Source organism: Mesoplodon densirostris, chromosome 14, assembly GCF_025265405.1.
Source record: "Mesoplodon densirostris isolate mMesDen1 chromosome 14, mMesDen1 primary haplotype, whole genome shotgun sequence".
In the NCBI taxonomy this organism is placed as follows: domain Eukaryota; kingdom Metazoa; phylum Chordata; class Mammalia; order Artiodactyla; family Ziphiidae; genus Mesoplodon; species Mesoplodon densirostris.
The window spans coordinates 27,004,619-27,026,186 of NC_082674.1; the positions used below are offsets into that span (position 1 = coordinate 27,004,619).

Below are 21,568 nucleotides of genomic sequence, written 5' to 3' on the forward strand. Positions count from 1 at the left end.
ACATACGATGTTTTATTGACTATAAATCATTATTAAATTGACTTTGTTCTCAGTCACGTCGGTGATTCCTGATTTCCAGAATAAATTAATGTCTGCTTGAAAAACTTATATCCAAACGAATGAAAAATATTCCTGAAGCGGGATCGAGTACCATTTAAAAAATACTATCTGTGAATATGCTCCATCACCCACCTTCTCTGATTAGAGTCTGTTTATAATACCATGTGCACTCACCTTGTTTTGAATCATCTCTCTTTGCCACGTCACTGGAGGCAGCTTTGTGATCCTTCACTCTACCTGAAGTTAGTAGCCTACTTCTATCTAATCCCATGATCATGTCAGCATTCTGTACATGGGTGTAGATTTCAGTTTGTTTTAATGCTGAAAACATAATTGATGACGATGTGAATAACCGTGGAACATATTTGAATAATAATGCATGATAGGCATAAACTTTAAACCTCACCTAATAATCTGAAGATAGTTCCATATTCAGGAAGGCATTTTCAGTTGAGAGTGTAAGAATCTCTTCCCCCAGCAAAGTTAACGATGTCATACAGACAGCATGGAAATTCTATGTTAATACTCTCTTTAGGAATGTGGCAGCATACATTTGATCTTCAGAACACACTCAGTTTCACGTTTTGACTTACACGTGCCAAATTGTGAATTTCTGTGGAATCTTGGACCTATGAAAGAAACCCAACTTAAATATAGTCTGGCTTTCAGCAGAGTTACTAGCAGCATAGTTTAGAAATGCCTCAATAAGTGCAACCCAAATTGAATGCATATGTTTCTCTGGTTCCAGATATTTGTGTTGTTCTTTCTTGGTGGTTTCCTGGAAAAAAGTCTGGGAATTCATCTTCAGTTCCTGTCATCAGACTTTTTAGACAATTATTTGTTAATCAGTGACTTCTCTTTAAGCAAGAAGTTTATGCCCATTCTTCCCTATGCAAAGTTGCAAAGTCTGACAGCTTTATAGGGCCATATTGAGTCACAGATAAAATAAGGAGGTGGTCTCGGATAACCTCTAGGGCTCTACAAGATGGATATCGACCTGGGTCTTGATCTCCAGGCCAGTGGAAGTTTATGGCACTTTGTTGCCCAGGTAGAGGGCAACAGATTCTAGGCAGCAGATTGGAAAGAAAGAATGGAGCGAACTGGTAAAAGAAGGTCAGAGTTCAAGAAAGATTACAACCTAAGGTATTATCAGTAGGTAGAGAGGAAACACAGAAGATACCTACCAGAGATTTTATAAAAGAAGTGAAGAATTTCACAGAGTGGAATCATGTTGAGAAATAGTAAAGTAGGAAATGATTCATTGCTCTTCCTTGAACTATTTTAATGACAATTAGAAGAATGGGAGAATTGTTAAGAAAATGAGTAATTCGTATTTGATTTCTTAGTTGGGTTCAGCCTTAGATAAGCCAGTTAGCCTGAAATATATGGCAGAAGGAAGGGTAAAGTGTTCAGGCTTGTTAATACAGAGATGCCTAAATCAGTAATATTGCCGGAATTCCTATTACACAGTGAGATCAACAGGGCAAAAAGAAGAGCCCCAGGAGATCCTGGATACGGGGAAAGGGATGACTCTCTGGAGGAGGTGAGCTGCCGGGTTGGTGGCTAAGCATGTTCTAGAGGTCACTAGGAAGGTCCCATCATCTGTACCTTTTCCATGTTCCCATTAAGCTTTACAGTTATTCATGTCGGTTCCTGCCTCCCCTGTTACATTGTGAGCTTCATAATGGCAAGGGCCCCTTCCTACTCAGCCTTCTCATAGGAAGCCTTCGGCAAAAGTTTTTAATTGAATTAAAGATGGATTTTTAAGAGGATATGTTGAGGACCTCTTTAGCAAGAGATAAAGAGGAGGACCTAGGAGACTTCAGAAAGATAGGAAAATGACCTTAGTAGGGCTACTGCCTGGATGGTGCCAAGGACCTGTGATACTTTTTATGACCCCCAATTAACTAAGAGAGCCTCAATCAATCACTCTTCAGTTATTAGAGCATGAACAAAACTGTGAAATTTTTTGGTGGGCAAACATTCATAATACACTGTTCACTTGCTGTGCTAGGAGTTGGGGACTCAGAGTTAAAATATGCAGTTCTCCTTAAGAAGCAGTCAGTGCAAGAGGAACACAGATGAGACAAACAGCAGTTAAAATGCAGTGCGCATAGGCAGTTGCATGTGTCAGCACCAGTGTGAATAGGTGAACCATTCTCCGTGATTCCTTATGTTGTCCACTTTGGGCACTCTTAGCCAGCATAACTAGGATTAGTTTGAAAGAACACTGCATTTACACCCAATACTTCAGGCATTATCAGTGTTTAGGAGTGCATCATCGCCCTGGCTACAGGGAGCATAATCATTCTTCATTGAGGGCGAGCAGAGTATGAGATGGTCAACACAACTACAGCATGATTTGTTCATGGTAACAGTCGCTACCACCTTTTGACTCTTGTTTGTGTTGGGTACTGCATTAAGTGCCTGATGCTCATTCACTAATTTCATCATCACAAAGCTGTGCCAATATTAAGACTTTCCCTGGTATCAAAGACCTTTTTCTTGTACTTTATTTCTTGTATCCATTTTCAGTGAAATATAGATCGTAGTCTATTTCATTTGTATATTCAGACATCTGAGAAGTGCCATTTTTGAGCCAAACACTGTAAGACACGTCCAGCCTTGCCCTTAAGGAGTTCACGTCCCAGGGATGGATAGGCATGGACATGGGGAGACGTACAGGCCACAGGAGAGTTGTTTGCATGGTGGTGGGAGAGGACAAAGGAGAGCCCAGTATTCACACTGAAGAATATTTCACAGAGGATTTATTTGATTGTAGACCCTCAAGCCTCCAATATGTCTTTTAAAAAAAGGGTACCTTTGGGTTGAAACTATGAAACTGCTTTTTTTTTAGGTTGAAAATGGTTTGAAAATTGGCTAGTTCCTGTGATTCAACCTAAGTAGTTTCTCTCTGCTGACAATCCAACTTGTCTTGTGGTCTGGTGTGTGTACAAACTGTATAGTTGTGCCACCAAATAAGTGTCTGACCATTTTGTAATAGATTTTTCTTCCTGTATGCCTGGTATCATAAGAAAACAAAACAGATTTTTTTCAACTATGTGGAACTCTTCTCGATTCCAGATATTAATGAATGTGAACAGCCTGGACTCTGTGGTCCTCATGGACAGTGTCTAAACACAGACGGTTCTTTTCACTGCGTCTGCGAGCAGGGTTTCTCAATCTCTGCAGATGGACATACATGTGAAGGTAAGACAAACCTTAAGACATCACATAATTATTCCATGATAAAGCAGAGAGGAGATCACTCTCTATTTTAATAGGCAAAGGCTCTGAGACACTGAAAGACACTCATGATTTAAAGCCTTAGAACATGTATGCACCAAGGTGACCCCTACCCGAAATCACAGCTCGGGGTGGCTGGTATTTACAAACAGGATAACCAGCCATTATAATGGTGAAAATACTCACAGGTGATTCCACTACTGGTACTGAATTAACAAGTCAAAATGTGTGGGAGGTGATGATTTTAAGTGCACATGGGAGACCTAAAGGAAAACGGGGGCAACATCCTGATGTAACTCGAGACTCTGCCAGTTTTGATTATGCTTCATATAGACCATCTGAATCATTCTGTTTATAAAAATGCCTTGCTTGATTTTTTCTCTGCACCACTGTCAGCAGAGATTTTCCAGAGTTATTCCTCTAATATCCTTAGCTCTAAGCCAGTATATTTTCTTATCTATCAGTATTTATTATGTCCTAAAAGCTAATTAACTTGTAAGATGTTAAGATAACACTGTGGGCTTCCCATTGGCAACCTCTGTATGTTTGCAGGGATACAGCTCTGGTTATATTCATAAGATTTATATCTTGGTGACTTATTATAGTTTGATAAATTGAGGAATAATTCATTTGAACCTTTATAAAAGTAAACCAAGAAGATTCCTATAATCATAATTTTAATCCATCCCTTTCTGAATCTAGGTTATCAAAACCCAGCTATATTTTAAAGAAGTATGAAGGTTTTGTTCTGGGCCTATGATAGGATCCAAATGCTTTGCTCTAAAAAATAGTGCAGCAGGAAGTGTGTGCTCTCCTTACCCATACCACAGTGGAATCAAGCCGAGGAACGGCAACCAGGTTCATCTGAAACTAATTATTATATTGGGAAGAATAAACTGATCTTATAAAAAGCAGGAGATTGTTGAAATTGCTCTCTTGCTGAGCAGACAAAACATTGATACCAGATTTGGTTTCAAGTGAAAGAGAGATAGTGCAGGGTGGGGTTTAAACAAGCAGCTTCTGAGGGGTTTGAAAGTGATCAAAAGTGGGGAAATGGAGAAAAAAATCGTAAAGATGGCCATGAGAGGTTTACTCCATGTTTCAGTGGTTTGAGTTTTAATTAATTTTATATTTAGAGCTCTTAAGAAAGACAGGGCATGAATGCATACATGCTGGGGGGATCACAGTATCCCTGGTGGAGGGAATAGGGTACTAGCCCATCTGAGTCAGGGACGAAAGGAATTTGCAGAATGCACATTTCCCTGCCTTCTAGAAAGGTGCAGGTTTGCTTCTTCAGCTAGCTCTAAAACATGGATAGTAAGGGCTTCCTTTGCTGAAAAATGGTCCCGGTTACAACTGCCAATAGCTGTGCCATGCAAAAACTATATTCAGAAAAAAATGTAAGTCACCTCAAGTGCTCACCAGTCAAAGCCATTGCTCCAGAAGAATATACCAATATAAGCATATTCACATTTATTTTTTCTTTTGTACTTTATAATTTTTCTTTAATTCTGTATCTTTTAAAATCCTGATTTCTGCAACTCCAGAGTTACATAATCATTCTAATTTAATTGCAGTTCTAATTTTGTTAGTCATTTACTTGGCAGAGATTTGAATTTTAAAACGTGCTTTTAGAAAACTTGCAGTGCTTTGTAAATTACTGTACTTTAATATACTGTCTTTGACACTTGTTCCATATTTTTTACTCCGGAATCAAAAAAAGTAGATAATTTAGAATATTGTGCTGATATATGGCAGTATAACTAGAAAGCTCCCTAATTATTAGGCATGTTAATCTCTTTTTAGAATAAGCTTTGCAAGATTTTCATTTTTTGTGGTCTTAATCCAATATATTAAACTGGTCCAAATTTTTTGTTGTTGGACTTAGTCTGAAACTTGTGACAGTAGCAGTATGTCCTGATTCTACCTTTGGCAGTGGTGTAGGACGAAGCTAGTCCATGTGATGGGGATTTAGCTATGGAGGTGATGTGCATAGGACTTGAATTAACATTGAGAAGTGGCTGGCACCCTTATTTCAGGCCCATCCACCAGCTTACTTCCGAACTTCTAATTAAAGCAGTTGAAGCCACGTGGACGTGTGAGGGCTGGCATACCCTGCTTTAAGCAGGGCTGAAGGAATCCCACCCAGCTGAGGGAAGGAGGGCCCTTCCCTGATTTCCTATGACTTGGAGAGTTGTCAGCATCTCTGCACAGTTATTGAACCACAACGAAGAGGTGTACTCTCTCAGCATGAACTGTCTCAGGTATCAAGTAGCATGGCCGATTCTTTGGAAATACAAACAGCACCACCGGCTCCTTCCTTTCCCTTATGTATGTGCTGCTCTGGGAGCACGTATGTGGGAGAGGATGGAGAAACATCTTGTTTTTTCTATGTGAGATGAGGAACAACAGTGTCATTTGAAGTTTGAGTGGAGTGGGAAGGAAGTGATGGGTGAGCAGCTATTTATTTATTCATTCCCTCAGCAGTGACAGAGTGCCTCTCTTGTGCCAGGCACCATTACTGTTCCGAGGGCAAGACACACCCTGTTCTTGTCCACATGGAGCCTACGTTCTAGGAAGGGATTCAGGGATCAATAAGTAAATAGTACATATAGAAAATTATGTTGTTGTAAATAATTTAACATGGTTATACTTTATGGATATACATAAATGCAAGGTATGGCATGCCATATATAATTTATAATGCACAGGTTTTTCTTCCCCGAGTCCTACATGTGGATGTCAGGAAAGTGCAGGGAAGCAGGACCCTTCTGATTTACTTCCACCTTGGTAGTTCTCGGTAATTCTTTCTTTTCTTCTCATACCTGCAGTTCATCTTTTCCTGCCACCTCCTTTGCACCCTCTAGCCAGAGCTTTTATCTTGTGTAGGAAAACAAAGGAAATTTTTTCTTCTTTCATTCAGCTCACTGTTTTATATTTCAATTTATCTTATCGATTTGTTGTAAAAGTTACAATTCTTTGGCTCCTTTATTTTCCCCCACTTTTTAAATGGCAGCATTTTAATTCATAGGAAAAATATGTATCATCCCGTTTATAAGCTGACTCAGGGTTTGGTTTCTTCATCGTCAGCAGAATGTGAGTGAGTGGGAAGAAGAATAGGGAAACTTGTGGCTGTACCCTCAGTGTCACCCTGTCTGTCCCCTGACTCCCATAGAGAAATGCCTCCTGGTCTCTGACTTGGCATCACTCCATTCACGTGCCTCTGGGCAGGCTGCTCTTGGCCAGGGATGGCTGTGCTCTCCCAGTTGGGTGTCCAGGTTGACTGAGACCTTGTATGACAACAAGTAGAATTGGGGACATTGGGCATCTCTGGACCCCACTGTGCTTTCTAGTCTGTTCACGTAATAGACTGGGCACACTGGTCTAGCAGGGACCTCAGAGGAGCCTGGCAACACAGAGGGAGCATTGGTGACTTACAGAACCTGCTTAGTCATGGCTAATTAGGCCTCCAAACCATGACAAGATCACTCCCTAAAGCCCTGTCCTTTAGAAAGCAGCCTCATTCATTCATCCATTTGACAAATATTTATTACGTGTGTGCTATGTACTGGCCACTCTTCTAGGAACTGAGGCTGTGTCAGTGAACAAAAAAAGATCCCCAGTTTCTTGGAGGCAATAAACTAATATGCAAACTACGTAATATGCTAGAGAGTGATAAACCCCATGAAAAAGAGAGGAGTAATGGGGTTCTGAGGGCTAGAGTGAAGAATGGAAGCTGGTACAATACAGACTAGGGTAGTCACAATGGGCTGTTCTGCCTCTGTAATATGGGTTAATGAAAGTAATACTAAAATTGTGTCTGAGTAACAGATAAAGCCATATTAAGTGCCTTTCTTTTTCAAACTGATCATCTCCTGGCTAAGTGATAATAGCCTGTCAATAAATAGACAAGAGGACATGAGATCATCTGCTAAAGACCTTTTTCCAATTACCAACATGAGTTCTGTTGTCCAGACAGGGGAATAAAAAATCAGAGTACAGGGCCTCCCTGGTGGCGCAAGTGGTTGAGAGTCCGCCTGCCGATGCAGGGGATACGGGTTCGTGCCCCGGTCTGGGAGGATCCCATATGCCGCGGAGCGGCTGGGCCCGTGAGCCATGGCCGCTGAGCCTGCGCGTCCGGAGCCTGTGCTCCGCGACGGGGGAGGCCACAACAGTGAGAGGCCCGCATACCGCAAAAAAAAAAAAAAAAAAAAAAAAAATCAGAGTACAACACCAAGAGCAAACCCTAATGTGAATTATCAGCTTTGGGTGATCATGATGTGTCAGTGTAGGTTCATCAGTTGTAACAAATGGACCCCTCTGGTGGGGGGGATGTTGACAGTGGGTGATGCTAGGGGAGGGTTTTGGGAAAACAAGGGGAATGTGGAAACTTTCTGTGAAATTTTACTGTGAACCTGAAACTGCTCTTTAAAGTCTGTTTTTAAAAATCAGGCATCCCTGGCATTACCTGTTCTTCATCAGAAAAAAACAAAAAATCAAAACCTTTAAGTTCAAGTCTATATTCGACTGCTATCTTTTTCTCCCCTGAATTTTGTTGTTTATTTCTCACTTTTCAAAATAATACCCCAGATGGAGTATGTGGTCAGGAACTTCTCTCCTATTCAAAACAACTCTCATATTGATTTAAAAATTGAGAACTATAGGATTGGAAGGGGACTTCTTAGAACATCTAGGCTGAACTCTGAATCCCAAAGCACTCAAAGAATCAAGTCCTATTGTTGAACAGCTGTAAAGGCTGTAACCTATTTAGATATCTACCATAAACCACTTCTTGCTAACTCATTCATTTGGAAGGGAAAACACAACAACTGCAAGTGGTAAGGAAGGCCAGTGTCTTGAAGTTGACTGAGAACAGTGATATCAGAAAGATTAAAAGAAGTTGGGTCCAAACTCTTAGGCCAATTTTGTGTTTGCTGGGAACCAGAAAATACAGTAAAGGCAACCTTTGCCAAATCAAAGAAATAAAAACGAACTGGGAGCTAGTGTGGTTTTGTTTTCAGACTTTAAGGTACATTTTCTGTGAACAGTGTAGAAAGAAAGTATAAAACCATTGTTGACAACACTCCAAGGCAGTTGGTGGTTTTGTGGCATGGAGATAGAACTTTATGTCTATCACTGAAGAGAAAATATTTTTGAAAATGACTTAGCCAAGTAGGACATTGAAGTACCCTGACACAATAATATATTACATCTGGCTGCTTGGTGCAAAGATTTTTAGGGTTTTTTTTAGTACTTTTAGAGTTGGAAACTGAAAAGCCCAGTAAGAGAACACAGCCTGGAGTGTTGCTTTTCTAAAGACAGGGAATTCAGCTTAACAACAGGATCCTTTCCCTCCCTTGTGTAAAAAAGGATCAGACAACATTCCAGGTAAGGAAGGGAAGTGGCCTCTTGCTGTAAAGGCTACTGTTCTTCACACTCACTCCTCCTGTGAATGTCCTTCTGCAGAAGTGAATGAAATGGATGATGAAATCATTAGGGAGAGAGCTGAGGAAATCTTGCTGGAATAAGCTGCTTTTGGACCTGGAATACATATTTTCCATGCATTGTTTGATTGTCCTCCGTATATGAACATTTTTATAAAGAAATTCATAATGGTAGCAAAAAAAATTCAAGAGCTCTTCCTAAGCCTTTTATCACTGCTGACTTTTTAAAACCCCAGAGCTATGGAAAATCATCTGTTCATAGAAGAAGTAAACACTTTTCCTTGCAGCCAAAAAAATAGACATGAAACTGCCAGAAAGGGAAGTCTATGAATAGGCGGGCTGTCCCTAACACTTCCTACTGTGGCCCCCCCTCCCCCAGCTCACGTCTGGGGCACCGAGAGCTTCCTGCATCTACTTTGACCAGTCTTTTGATGTCATCAACAACCCAAGTTCTTGAGAGATCATGGAAGGTTGTTGTGAATAATATTTTTATACTTTAGACCTACATTGTAATGCTTAATATATTGATTCCAGAATCAGTTACTTTTTAGGCATCTAACAGAGAATATCATATGGTTGTCTTGGACGCCCAGTGTGAGTGGACTGGAGATACTTCACATGTCTGATTTCATGACTTTATTAAAACAACAGCGGTAATAGTAATAGCCAGCATTCACTGAGTTCTTGTTAGGAGCCAGGCACTATGCTAAGCGTGTTGTACCCGTTTTCTCTTTTAATCTTCACAACAAACCTATAGGTAGGTTAAGTACTAATTGGTATGCTTTTGGCTGCAATGAGCAGCTTACTATAAAGAAATTTATTATACTAATAAGAAGTGCAGAGGTTGTCACCTCTCATCTACTCTAGGTCTTTATTTAACGTCACTTTCTCAGTAAGCCCTTTTTTTTTCTCATTTTTTTAAAGTATAGTTGACTTACAATGTTGTGTTAATTATTGCTGTACAGCAAAGTGATTCAGTTATACATATATACATTCTTTTTCATATTCTTTTCCATTATGGTTTATCATAGGATATTGAATATAGTTCCCTGCGCTATACAGTAGGACCCTGTTGTTTATCCATTCTATATATAATAGTTTGTATCTGCTAATCCCAAACTCCCAATCCATACCTTTCCCACCCTCCTCCCCGTTGGCAGCCACCAGTCTATTCTCTATGTCCCTGATTCTATTTCTCTTTCATAGACAGGTTCATTTGTGTCATATTTTTGATTCCACAAATAAGTGATATCATGCAGTATTTGTCTTCTCTTTCTGACTTACGTCACTTAGTATGATAATCTCCAGTTGCATCCATGTTGGTGCAAATGGCATTATTTCATTCTTTTTTATGGCTGAGTAGTATTCCATTGTATATATGTACCACATCTTCTTTACCCATTCATCTGTCAGTAAGCCCTTTTCTAACCACCCTTTCTCACCTTCACTCACCCCCAACATTCCCGTTCCCTGTTTTTTTTTTAACTACTTTATTCTCCTTCTGTGTCTTATCTATTATTTATTGTCCGACCCCCTGCTAGACTCTAAGGCTAATAAGACAGGAATCTTCATCTGTTTTTTTTTGTTTTTTTTTTTTTGCTGTACGCGGGCCTCTCACTGCTGTGGCCTCTCCCGTTGCGGAGCACAGGCTCCGGACACACAGGCTCCACGGCCATGGCTCGCGGGCCCAGCCGCTCCGCGGCATGTGGGATCTTCCGGGATCGGGGCACGAACCCGTGTCCCCTGCATCGGCAGGCGGACTCTCAACCACTGCGCCACCAGGGAAGCCCTCTTCATCTGTTTTGTTCACTACTTTGTGCCATTAGTTAGGGCCCAATAAATACTTTGTGAACGAATGAAGGGATGATGAACTGTCTGTAACTCATCCTGGACTGTCAGGAAACAGACATAATTGAGTGTGTTGTGCACTTCTGCGAAGCCTTCCCTTTTTTTTTGAGGACTTAATTCCCTAAAGCACACCCTGCTTAGTAATTTGGTGCAGCAGTGGTTAAGAAGTTAGGCTCTGGAGTCTGAGTATACATGGGCTTGAACTCTTGCTCCAGCACTTCCAAGCTGTGTGGACTTGAGTAAGTTGAGTAAGATGCTCACATGCCTCAGTTCCCCACTGCATGATGAGGATAAAATACAGCACCTACGTGGAGTTTGTTGGGAGAGGTAAGTGTGTTGATATGTGTTGGCAACTATCAACTTAGAATGCAGCCTGGCCCCTAGAACATGTTCTATGAATGTGAATTATTGTTAGTATTATAGCACTTCTTACACGGGCACTCTAGTTATTGCCATTTGTTTCCCTTAATATGTGGGCACCTAAAAGGAAGGGGACATTTAACATCTATTTACTTTTAAATGATCTGTGCTTAGAAAATATACAACACACAGTTGTATTGTTTGTGAATTAAATTGTCTGGTAGTTCTAAGTCCAGGTCTGGATATAAACAAATTACTATATTTTTTCCATTTTTAAACTCCCAATTTTATTAAAGTCATGTAGAATATGGTACAGTAACTCATTTATATATAATTTGCTTTAAATTCCTCACCCTTTGTGTTCCCTGAGCATTACATGTGACTAACTTTCCCCATTCACCTCTGAGGTATTTCAAGTTTTTAAGTGTTTGATGTGTCAATTGTCAGTAAACTGATTGCTCATGCTAATGCTTATTTGCATTTAAGTATTGACACTGTTATTTCTAGAGGTACACTGTCTATCTTCTGTGGTTTCATAACTAATCTTTCTTGGCCTCCTGTTTGAATATAGAAAGAGAAAAATTAGAATAGTGAAAAAAAATGGGAATTTTTTTGGCTGATCTTATATTGCTTCTGGGGCCCAAGTGTCAAAAAGATGAATATGGGGTTTGATGTATTTGGCCTGTGCTTAGCGTTTTCTCCCAGTCTCACTGGCAGCACCTCTTAGTATAAGAGACACTATATGAGAAGGGAAAATGTACAGCATGACTCTGAAGTTAGAATGAGATATTTTATAGAAAAGCTCAGGTGTTAAAGTGTAAAACCATTAAATGAATGCAGAGATAATCCAAACGGTTATAAATTGACCTGATAAGACAAAATAGTGCGTTTTAAAAACTGATACAATGTAAAAACACACAGAGTATCTTTTTCAAGTAATTGTGGCAGGAGAAATATGCAATTGGAGTTCAGGATATTTTCCATGAGTATCTAAAGAACTTTTTCTTAATGGCATGGAATTTATTCAAAATGGAGAATTTATTCAAATACTCCACTTTTTGTGATATTCCATTATATGATGGTAAATGAGGATTATTCTTGACCTTTGGGAGTAGAAAAGTGTTTTTAAAAAGATTTCTTCCAGTTTCTTCTCTTTAAATTTTTAGAAATGTTTTTTTCTGTGGCAAATTCAAATCCTTCTCATTCAGTTTCCCAGTTTTTATATAACATTTTTTCAGTCCATCGTGGGAAGAAATAGGAAGAAAATGGCTTTTTAAGTTCAGAAATCACTTTTATTCTTTCAAAAGAAGCATGGATGATTTATTGTGTTTACAAGTTTTGCTTTTGTGAAAAGAAAAAGTGTTTGGTGTCTCATTAAAAATATACTACCTTTTCAACTTAGAGTTTTTCCTTTAAATGTCACAGATACTCAGTTTTGGATTTTCACCGATAATACCGAGGTTTTATCGTAATTGAACAAACATCTGGTGCTTGCAGTGGCTTCCCCAGGCAGCACCTCTCCCCTCCACCTGTGTCTCCGTTTTCTGAGGGGAAAGATCTGTACCCAGTGCAAACTGCAGGCTTTCAGAGCTGTTTAATGACACAGATGCCCTTTCCAGCTACAGAACCTGAGGAGAAGTGAGACAGACCACTTTCCCCATTTTCTTAGTCTTTCACTGCATGAGTTTGTTAATCCAGTTTGAAATGTGAAAGCCAAAACACTCTTCTGAAGTTTTTTCTAAAGCAGTTGACCTAAAATTATTTCATTCATGAGGATTTTCATCCTTGGCCTTATTTTGAATAATAGAGATAATCTTCTGTACATTTATTCCACTTCCTTGTCTTCAAAAGCCAAATGGAAATGAGAAGGGACATTATTTAAATACTTGAAAAATTCTTAGGACTTTCTGGGGTCTTAAAAAAAACGCACAAAATTTAAAAACTCATTAATTTTATATTTTACCCTCATGAAGAAGAACATTTACTAGCTGTATTAATTTTAAACTTATGAAAGGGCATGTAGGGTGGAGAAAGAGAGGAGAACTAGGAACCCACTCTCAGCATTTCAGATGCACGTGGGAGGGAGTGTTGCCAGTAAGGGCCTGGGGAGCTGTACTGATCCAGATCAATCATCATTAATGCTTAATAGTCAAATATGACCTCCCTTTTCACATCACATGTTTCTGTTTAAATATTCATGATTCCTAAAACCCTATATCCTGGAACATTAGGATTCCAGTCTGTTCTGGACATACAGCAATGCTGTTATAATTCTAAGAAAATGATTTAAAAATTCATTCCATAGTAATTCTCCATCACCTATGAGACAGAAAATAGTAGCATAGTCTGGACAGTATTCAAATGATTCCCTTGACTTGCAGTGGGTCACATAGAAATTTTAAAATTTTAAGAAAAGATATTTTGTGTTACATTGGTTCTCTTATTTTCACCTGTATTCCTACTTAAGAAAAAACAGAAAAATAGCGACTTCATTTGCATATGGAAGAAATTTAAGTGTCAGAGTATTTGAATGGCTTACAATGGACAGGTAGTGAATGGTGACCAGGATTGCTACTTAGATTCCCTTAATATTTTAGTCTAATAAGTATATATCTCTTACCAAGGAGAAAGGGAGACAGAATGAGCTTTTGAATGTGTAAGATGGTCTTTAACCAGGAAATATAGCAGTGTGGATTGGCTTTTTTTTTTTAAGTAAATTTTTTAAATTGCTTAAAATATATAAAGAAAAGTGCATCAGTCATAAGGATACTTTTGATAAACTTTTACAGAGTGAGCACACTTGGTAATGAGCTCCTTGAATGCTCTCTCAAGCTTCTTCCTGATTATTACCCATCCCCCTGCCCAATACCCATACACAGCAGTAACCACTATTTTGTCTTCATTACCATGGCTTTGTTTTGCCTGTTTTTGAACATTGTATCAGTGGAATTATGTAGTAGGTACTCATTTGTGTCTGGCTTATTTCATTCAACATTATGCTTATAAACTTCACCTGTGTTATATGTAGCAGTTCTTCATCTTCAGTGCTGTACAGTATTTCATTGTATGAATATACTTTAATTATGTATCCATTCTACTGTTGATGGCCATTTGGATTTCTTCAAGTTTGGGACTGTTGTAAATAAAGCCTTAGTAATCTTGAACATACCTTTTGGTGGATGTAATCACTAATTTCTGTTGGATATTACCTGGTAGTGTAATTTATAGGTCATAGAACATATGTATGTCTCATTTTCATAAATACAGCCAGTTTTTCAGACTACCAATTTACACTGCCGCCAGTTAAGTGTGAGACTTCCAGTGCCACATCTTGTCAACAGTTGGAATTGTCAGTCCTTTTAAAGGTTAGCTATGCTGAGTGATGGTATCTCACTGTGGTGTCAATTTGCATTTCCCTTGTGAGGACTGATGTGCAACAACTTTTCATACCTTTATATTGGCTCTTTCAGAATTGTTTCATTTGTCTACTTCTGTATAACAAAACTCTTCAAAAGGAGGTACCCTACACAACAATTCTCTCCATGGTAACTTCAGTTGAACCCAAGTTCTTAATTTTAATGAAGTCCAGTGTTTTCATTATTTCATTTGAGATCAGTACTTATTGTGTCCATAATCTTTGCAAACCCTGAAGTCATTATGATACCTTTTATATTTTCTTCTGAAAGCTTTATTTTATATTTTACATTTGGAATCTGTCCTTGCCATGAAATTGATTTTTGCATATGGTGCGAAATAGAGGTCAAGATTTATTGGGTTGGCCAAAAAGTTTGTTTGGGTTATGGCGCCATCTTCTGGGAAAACCCGAACTCAATACTTTTTTTCCTATGTCCGAACTTTTTGGCCAACTCAATACTTTTTTCCTATGTCCAATTGGGTCATGGCTGTTTGAGAAGAGCAGCCTTTTCCCACTGATCTGCACTGGTAACTCTGTTATGAAGCATGTGGTCAAATATATATGGGTCTATTTCTTCCTCATTCTATCCATAGGTTTACTTATCTACCCTTGCTCCAATAGCATACTCTCTTAATTACAGTGGCTTTATAATCAATTTAAATATATGGTGCTGCAAATTCTAAATTGTTATATTTTGTTGTTCACTGAGATTGTCAGGCCTATTCTTGGCCCTTTTCATTTCTATATAAGTTTTATAATCAGCTTATCAATTTTCACCAAAAAAAACTCTGCTGGGATTTTGTTTGGAATTGCATTGACTCAACAGGTCAATTTGGGAAGATTTCACATTTTACCATATTGAGTCTTCCAATCCTAAATAAGACTTATCCCTCAATTAGTTTAGGTTTTCTTTCATTTATCTTGGTGTTTCATTACAGCTTTTTTGTGTAAGGTCTTACACAACATTTTTAGACTTATGCCTAGGTTTTTAATATTTCTGTACTGTAGTGAATGGTACTTAAAGTGGGTTTTTTTACCCTTATAATTGTTTGTTACTAGTGCATAGAGCTACATTTGATTTTTGTACATTGACCTTGTATCTATTACCTTACTAAATTTACTTGTTATTTCTAGTAGTTTATCTGCAGATTCTTTTGGATTTTGTACATAAACCATTATGTTATAGATGAAAAAGTATTTACTTATTTTCTTTTGATAATTATACTTTTCTTATCTTAGTCTTTCTAGGACCTCTACTACATAAAGGTTGTGATAGCTAGCTTCTTTGTCTCATTCCTGATCTCAGCAGGGAAAGCATTTAATATTTATGTATGGTGTTTGCCATAGTTTTGTTTTTGTTTTTAATATGTACTCTTTATCAGATAAGGAACTTCTTTTCTATTTATGATTTGCTAAGTCTTTATTATGAATGGTTTTGAATTGTAATAGATGCTTTTTCTGTGTCTATTTAAAAAATTATTTTCTCCTTTATTCTGTTAATGTGAATTGCATGGACTGATTTGTTTAAACAAGATGAAAGTTTGTTTCTCTCTATGTAGCTGTTCAAGAACAAGTAATTGAGCGTTCAGAATGCAAGTGTACAGCACTGGAACCCAGACAATAGCTGTTTTATTCTGCTGTCCTTGACATGTGGTTTCCGTATCATGGTCCAAGATGGTAGCTCTAGTGGTCACCATCACATGTGCATTCCAGCCATATTAATTTTTTTTTTAGTGAAAATACCCTTGCATTCTTACCATAAACCCATTAGTCATGATGTATTAGCCTTCTTACATATCCCTAGAGGCAAACTGATAACATTTTTTTAGAATATCTACATCCGTGTTCATGTAAATTTTCCTTCCTCTTAATGTCCTGGTAAAGCTGTGGAATCATGGTGGTTCTGGTTTCATAAAATAAGTTGAGAGTATCCCTTCTTTCGGATTTTCTGAAAAAAGTATGTGTTAAATTGGTGTTACTTTTTCCTCGGATTCCTTGAAGAATTTACAGGTAAAGTCATTTGTGCCTGGAATTTTTGGTTTTGTTTTATTTTGGGGGTGTGTGTGTTATGAAAGTTTTTAAACTGTAGTTAAGATGTACTTAAAAGATAAAATAACATTGTTTTTTTGACTTTTCATGTCAGTTTTGGTAACTTTTGTTTTTCAAGGAATCTATACACTTTAGGTAAAATTTCCAGTGCATTGGCACAAAGTTGTTCATAATATCATCTTCTTATCTCTTCCTAATGTCAGTAGAATGTGTAGTAATGCCTTCCATTTTTTATTTTAGTAATTTATGCTTTCTCTGTTTTGCTCTCAGTCTTCCTAGGGGGTATTGGTCTTTGCAAAGAAACAACTTTCTTTTGTTAAGTTTTCTTCGTTTGTGATTATATTAATTTCTGCTTTTATACTTCTTCTTTTTACTTTCTTGGGGTTTAATTTGTCCTTAATTCTAACTTCTTGCGATTGATCCTTGGATCATTGGATTTCAAACTTTTCTAATATATGTATTTATGACTAAGAATGGCTTTACTGCATTCACAAGTTCTGATGTTTTTTTGTTATTCAGATAAAAATATTTCAAGTCCATTGTCTTTTTTCTTTGACCAATGAATTATTTAGAGTTGTTTTGTTTAATATCTAGAAATTTAGAGATTTTTATTTATCTTTTTGTTATTAATTTCTATCTCTAGTCAGCTAAACATACTTTCAATGACTTCAATCCTTAAAGTTTGTTGTGGCTCAGAATATGGTCACTTTTAGTAACTATCTCTTGTGTACTTGAAAGCAATGTATATTCTGCATTTGGACCTGTGTATATTAATTGGGATCAGTTTGTAAATTGTGTTGTTCATATCATCTATATCCCTATTGATTTTTTTGCCTGCTTATTACATAATTTACTGAGGGAGTATTTTATAATCTCCATTATTATGGAGATTTATGTTTCTAATTTTAGTTTTCTGGATTTTGTTTTATATATTTTCTGACACTGGAATTAAATATAGAGTTTTTGTATCCTCCTGGTGGATTGAACCTTTCATCCCTTTGAAATGTCACTATTTGTCTCTATCAGTGCATCTTACCTTTAAATCTACTTTATCTTTCATATAGCTACATATGCTTTCAGTTAAATTTTGCACAATTTATCTTTTTTTTTTAACATCTTTACTGGAGTATAATTGCTTTACAATGGTGTGTTAGTTTCTGCTTTATAACAAAGTGAATCAGCTATACATATACATATATCCCCATATCTCTTCCCTCTTGTGTCTCCCTCCCTCCCACCCCTCTAGGTGGTCAAAAAGCACTGAGCTGATCTCCCTGTGCTGTGCTGTTGCTTCCCACTAGCTATCTATTTTACATTTGGTAGTGTATATATGTCCATGCCACTCTCTCATTTTGTCCCAGCTTACCCTTCCCCCTCCCCATGTCCTCAAGTCCGTTCTCTAGTAAGTCTCCGTCTTTATTCCCGTCCTGCCCCTAGGTTCTTCATAACCTTTTTTTTTTTAGGTTCCATATATATGTGTTAGCATATGGTATTTGTTTTTCTCTTTCTGAATTACTTCACTCTGTATGACAGTCTCTAGGTCCATCCACCTCACTACAAATAACTCTGTTTCGTTCCTTTTTATGGCTGAGTAATATTCCATTCCATATATGTGCCACATCTTTATCCATTCATCTGTCAGTGGACACTTGGGTTGCTTCCATGTCCTGGCTATTGTAAATAGAGCTGCAATGAACATTGTGGTACATGACTCTTTTTGAATTATGGTTTTCTCAGGGTATATGCCCAGTAGTGGGATCGCTGGGTCATATGGTAGTTCTATTTTTAGTTTTTTAAGGAACCTCCATACTGTTCTCCATAGTGACTGTATCAATTTACATTCTCACCAACAGTGCAAGAGGGTTCCCTTTTCTCCACACCCTCTCCAGCATTTATTGTTTGTAAATTTTTTGATGATGGCCATTCTGACTGGTGTGAGGTGATACCTCATTGTAGTTTTGATTTGCATTTCTCTAATGATTAGTGATGTTGAGCATTCTTTCATGTGTTTATTGGTAATCTGTACATCTTCTTTGGAGAAATGTCTATTTAGGTCTTCTGACCATTTTTGGATTGGGTTGTTTGCTTTTTTGATATTGAGCTGCATGAGCTGCTTGTAAGTTTTTGAGATTAATCCTTTGTCAGTTGCTTCATTTGCAAATATTTTCTCCCATTCTGAGGGTTGTCTTTTCGTCTTGTTTATGGTTTCGTTTGCTGTTGCACAACTTATCTTTTCCTGTCTTTCTTTGTTCTTATATTGAACGTTCTTTCTCTTGTAAAAAGGATATATTAGTTCTTGTCTAATTCATGTTGACAGTCTTTGTCTTCTAATTGGAGAATTTAGTTTGTATACATTTAATTACTGGTATTTGAGAGGTTCAAATCTGTACCTAATTCTGTTTTCCATTTGTCTCATCTCTTTGTTCCTTTTCCTTTCTTCCCCACCCACCCCCTTTTAGAGTATTTTTGATTATATCACCCCTAACTTATTTTTTTATATATATTTTGGAAAGAATGTTTTCCTATGATTTTTAAACTGGATAGTGAATGAAAGGAAAATAAAATGCACCAAAAGTTAAGTTTGAGATCTAAAATGTTTTGGTCTAAATTCTATTTTCACATAATAAAAAGTGAAATTGTATACAATACTTATCTGTAAGCAGTAGAAAAGTCAATCTTCAGATAGAAACATTTACAAGTGGCAATGTACTATTTGTGTTTGAGGAAGAGATTAGGTTCAAAGTGTTTATTTTTCATTCAACAGAATCTCTGAATTCACGTTCAGAAGACTGTACTTTTGGGCAGCGTCTCCAGAGTTTTTGAAACTAAACAAATACAGCTTTGTATGCAAAAAAAAAAAAAAAAAAAAAAATCTTGGTTAGATTAAAAAGCACTTAAAGTCTTTTTGTTTGGATTATTTTTGTTTGCTTTATTGTTTTCAATTGCAGCTGTAATTGTTGAAAATTGCTATGGTTTCCTAACTTAAAATATTTCCTAACTTAATAATTATCAGCAGCATTTCTCTTAAGTAATTTTTAAAAATCATTTCAAGCAAAACAGTTTATTTTAAAGTAAAACATTCAGCTTTCTTAATTGTCAATTTGAAGAATTATTTAAATGTTACAAGTTTTTCAGTATATTTTAGAATATTTATGAATGTCTATTCCACTTTTGTACAGTTTTATTCATTGCTGTTAGAGTGCAGAATATACTTAGGTATATACTCAAGTAGAATAATTTTTTACTTTCATATCTTCAAATAGTTGACTGCAAACAAATAATTTTTCTGATTTTAAGAGTCATATGTCCTCAATCTGAAAAACTTAGAAAATGTTAAGAAGTGAAAAAAAAATCATTTATCAACCAACCAGTTGCTATTTGGTCTATTTCTTTTTTAAGTTTTCAGTATTTAAGTGTTTTAATAAGATCATATGCTTTTATCTTTACTTTTTCACTTAGTATTATGATTGTACCATACATTTTTAAAGATATGCTCCTAATTACGGAGATAGACTCTGTCCTATGTTGTTATTGCTGTTAAAAATGTTTTATGAAGAAACTTGTATATAAACATTTCTTTTCATCAATGATCATGTCCCTAGAGTAGATTCTAAGATATTTAATTACAAGATCAAAGGATATTAGCAGCTTTATGGGTCTTAACAACATATGTGAGCTCCTTGCTTTCCAGAAATGTTGTACCAGTTTCTGCTTCCACCAGAACCCAATGAGACTTCCTAGTCTAGACCTCCTAGACCTCCTAACATTCTCTCCAAAAAGAAACTCATGTTCATTTTTTTCTCTGTTAATTTGATAAGAATAAAATAATATTTAATTTGCATTTTATATTAGGTTAACTTCTTTTATATTTATCTCCTTTCTTCTGTGAGATATTTTTTTTACCTACCTGAGGTAAAGTTTTTCTAACTGATTTATGTGTACTAAGGATAATAATCACTGATCAATATTTTACAAATGTTTTCCCCATTCTTTAACTTGCCTTTTAATTTTATAGTGCCGTTATTTCTTTCATTGCTTTATACTTGGCCATTTTCCCTGTTCTGTTGTGAACAATTGTATATTTATATTTCTTATAGTATTTTATCTTTGTGAGGTTTTTTTTTTTTTTTTGTATTTAACTCTTTCATATATCTGGGATATAAAAATGAATGTTTTGGGCTTCCCTGGTGGCACAGTGGTTGAGAGTCCGCCTGCCGATGCAGGGGACACGGGTTCATGCCCTGGTCCGAGAGGATCCTGCGTGCCGTGGAGTGGCTGGCCCCATAAGCCATGGCCACTGGGCCTGCGCGTCCGGGGCCTGTGCTCTGCAACGGGAGAGGCCACAACAGTGAGAGGTCCGTGTACCGCAAAAAAAAAAAAAGAATGTTTTATTGCCCATCAGTTTGTCCTTTTCTCCTCATTCTAGAAGAGTGTTTGAAATTGGAATTTGAAATTTTCAAATACATGTTCCTGCGTTATAAATTCTACTTTTTAAACTGTCTGCAGCACAGCTTTAATTTGACTGTTGCTTTCGGATGGATGGGAAATGGCTAGGTTACCAGCTGTTTTTCTAGCTCAGCTCCATTGCTTCAGTAGTTCTTCCTCCCATGCTGTGGCTGGGAGTGCTCAGCCTTGTGTTTTGGTGATGATGTGATATACCATCATTCTAAGATCTTCATAAGTGTTTAGTGAGGGTCAGGAAGAGCCTGTGTGAGTAGACACATTTTCAACACAAGATTGGGTCAAAAAATCTTCTAAGAAGCTCCAGCTGAGACTAGAAGAGCTTGGAGGGCAGAGGAACATTATCTAGGTGAAAAATGTGAACTGAGATCTGTGGGGAACGGATGGGGAGAGGGTGTTCTGGCATAATAGATGCCACTAGCAAAGATTTGAAGACATGAAATACGGCATGGATTTTGGGACATAGTAATTAAATTGGTTTCAGTTGAACATGTGTGATGGGGGGAAAAGTGATACATAAGATATAGCTAAAGAAGTAGGCAAAGGCTGGATTGTGGAAGGCTTGCTTGCTTTTGTATTCAACAGTATTATGTTTAATGTTGCCATTACACACCTATTATGTGCCAGACTTTGTTCAAGGCTATGGACATACAGTGATTAGCAAAACAGACATGATCTCTGCCTT

General features: G+C 37.3%; 1 protein-coding gene across 5 annotated transcripts in view; it reads left to right on the forward strand.

Annotated features, from left to right (window-relative positions):
* Window positions 1-21,568, forward strand: part of LTBP1 (latent transforming growth factor beta binding protein 1) — a 430,385-nt gene that overhangs the window by 346,720 nt on the left and 62,097 nt on the right. For all 5 annotated transcript variants that reach the window (XM_060117483.1, XM_060117484.1, XM_060117485.1 and 2 more), the window contains one exon: window positions 3,145-3,270. In XM_060117483.1, the coding sequence (XP_059973466.1) occupies window positions 3,145-3,270 (126 nt within the window). The remainder of the gene's footprint in view (window positions 1-3,144; window positions 3,271-21,568) is intronic.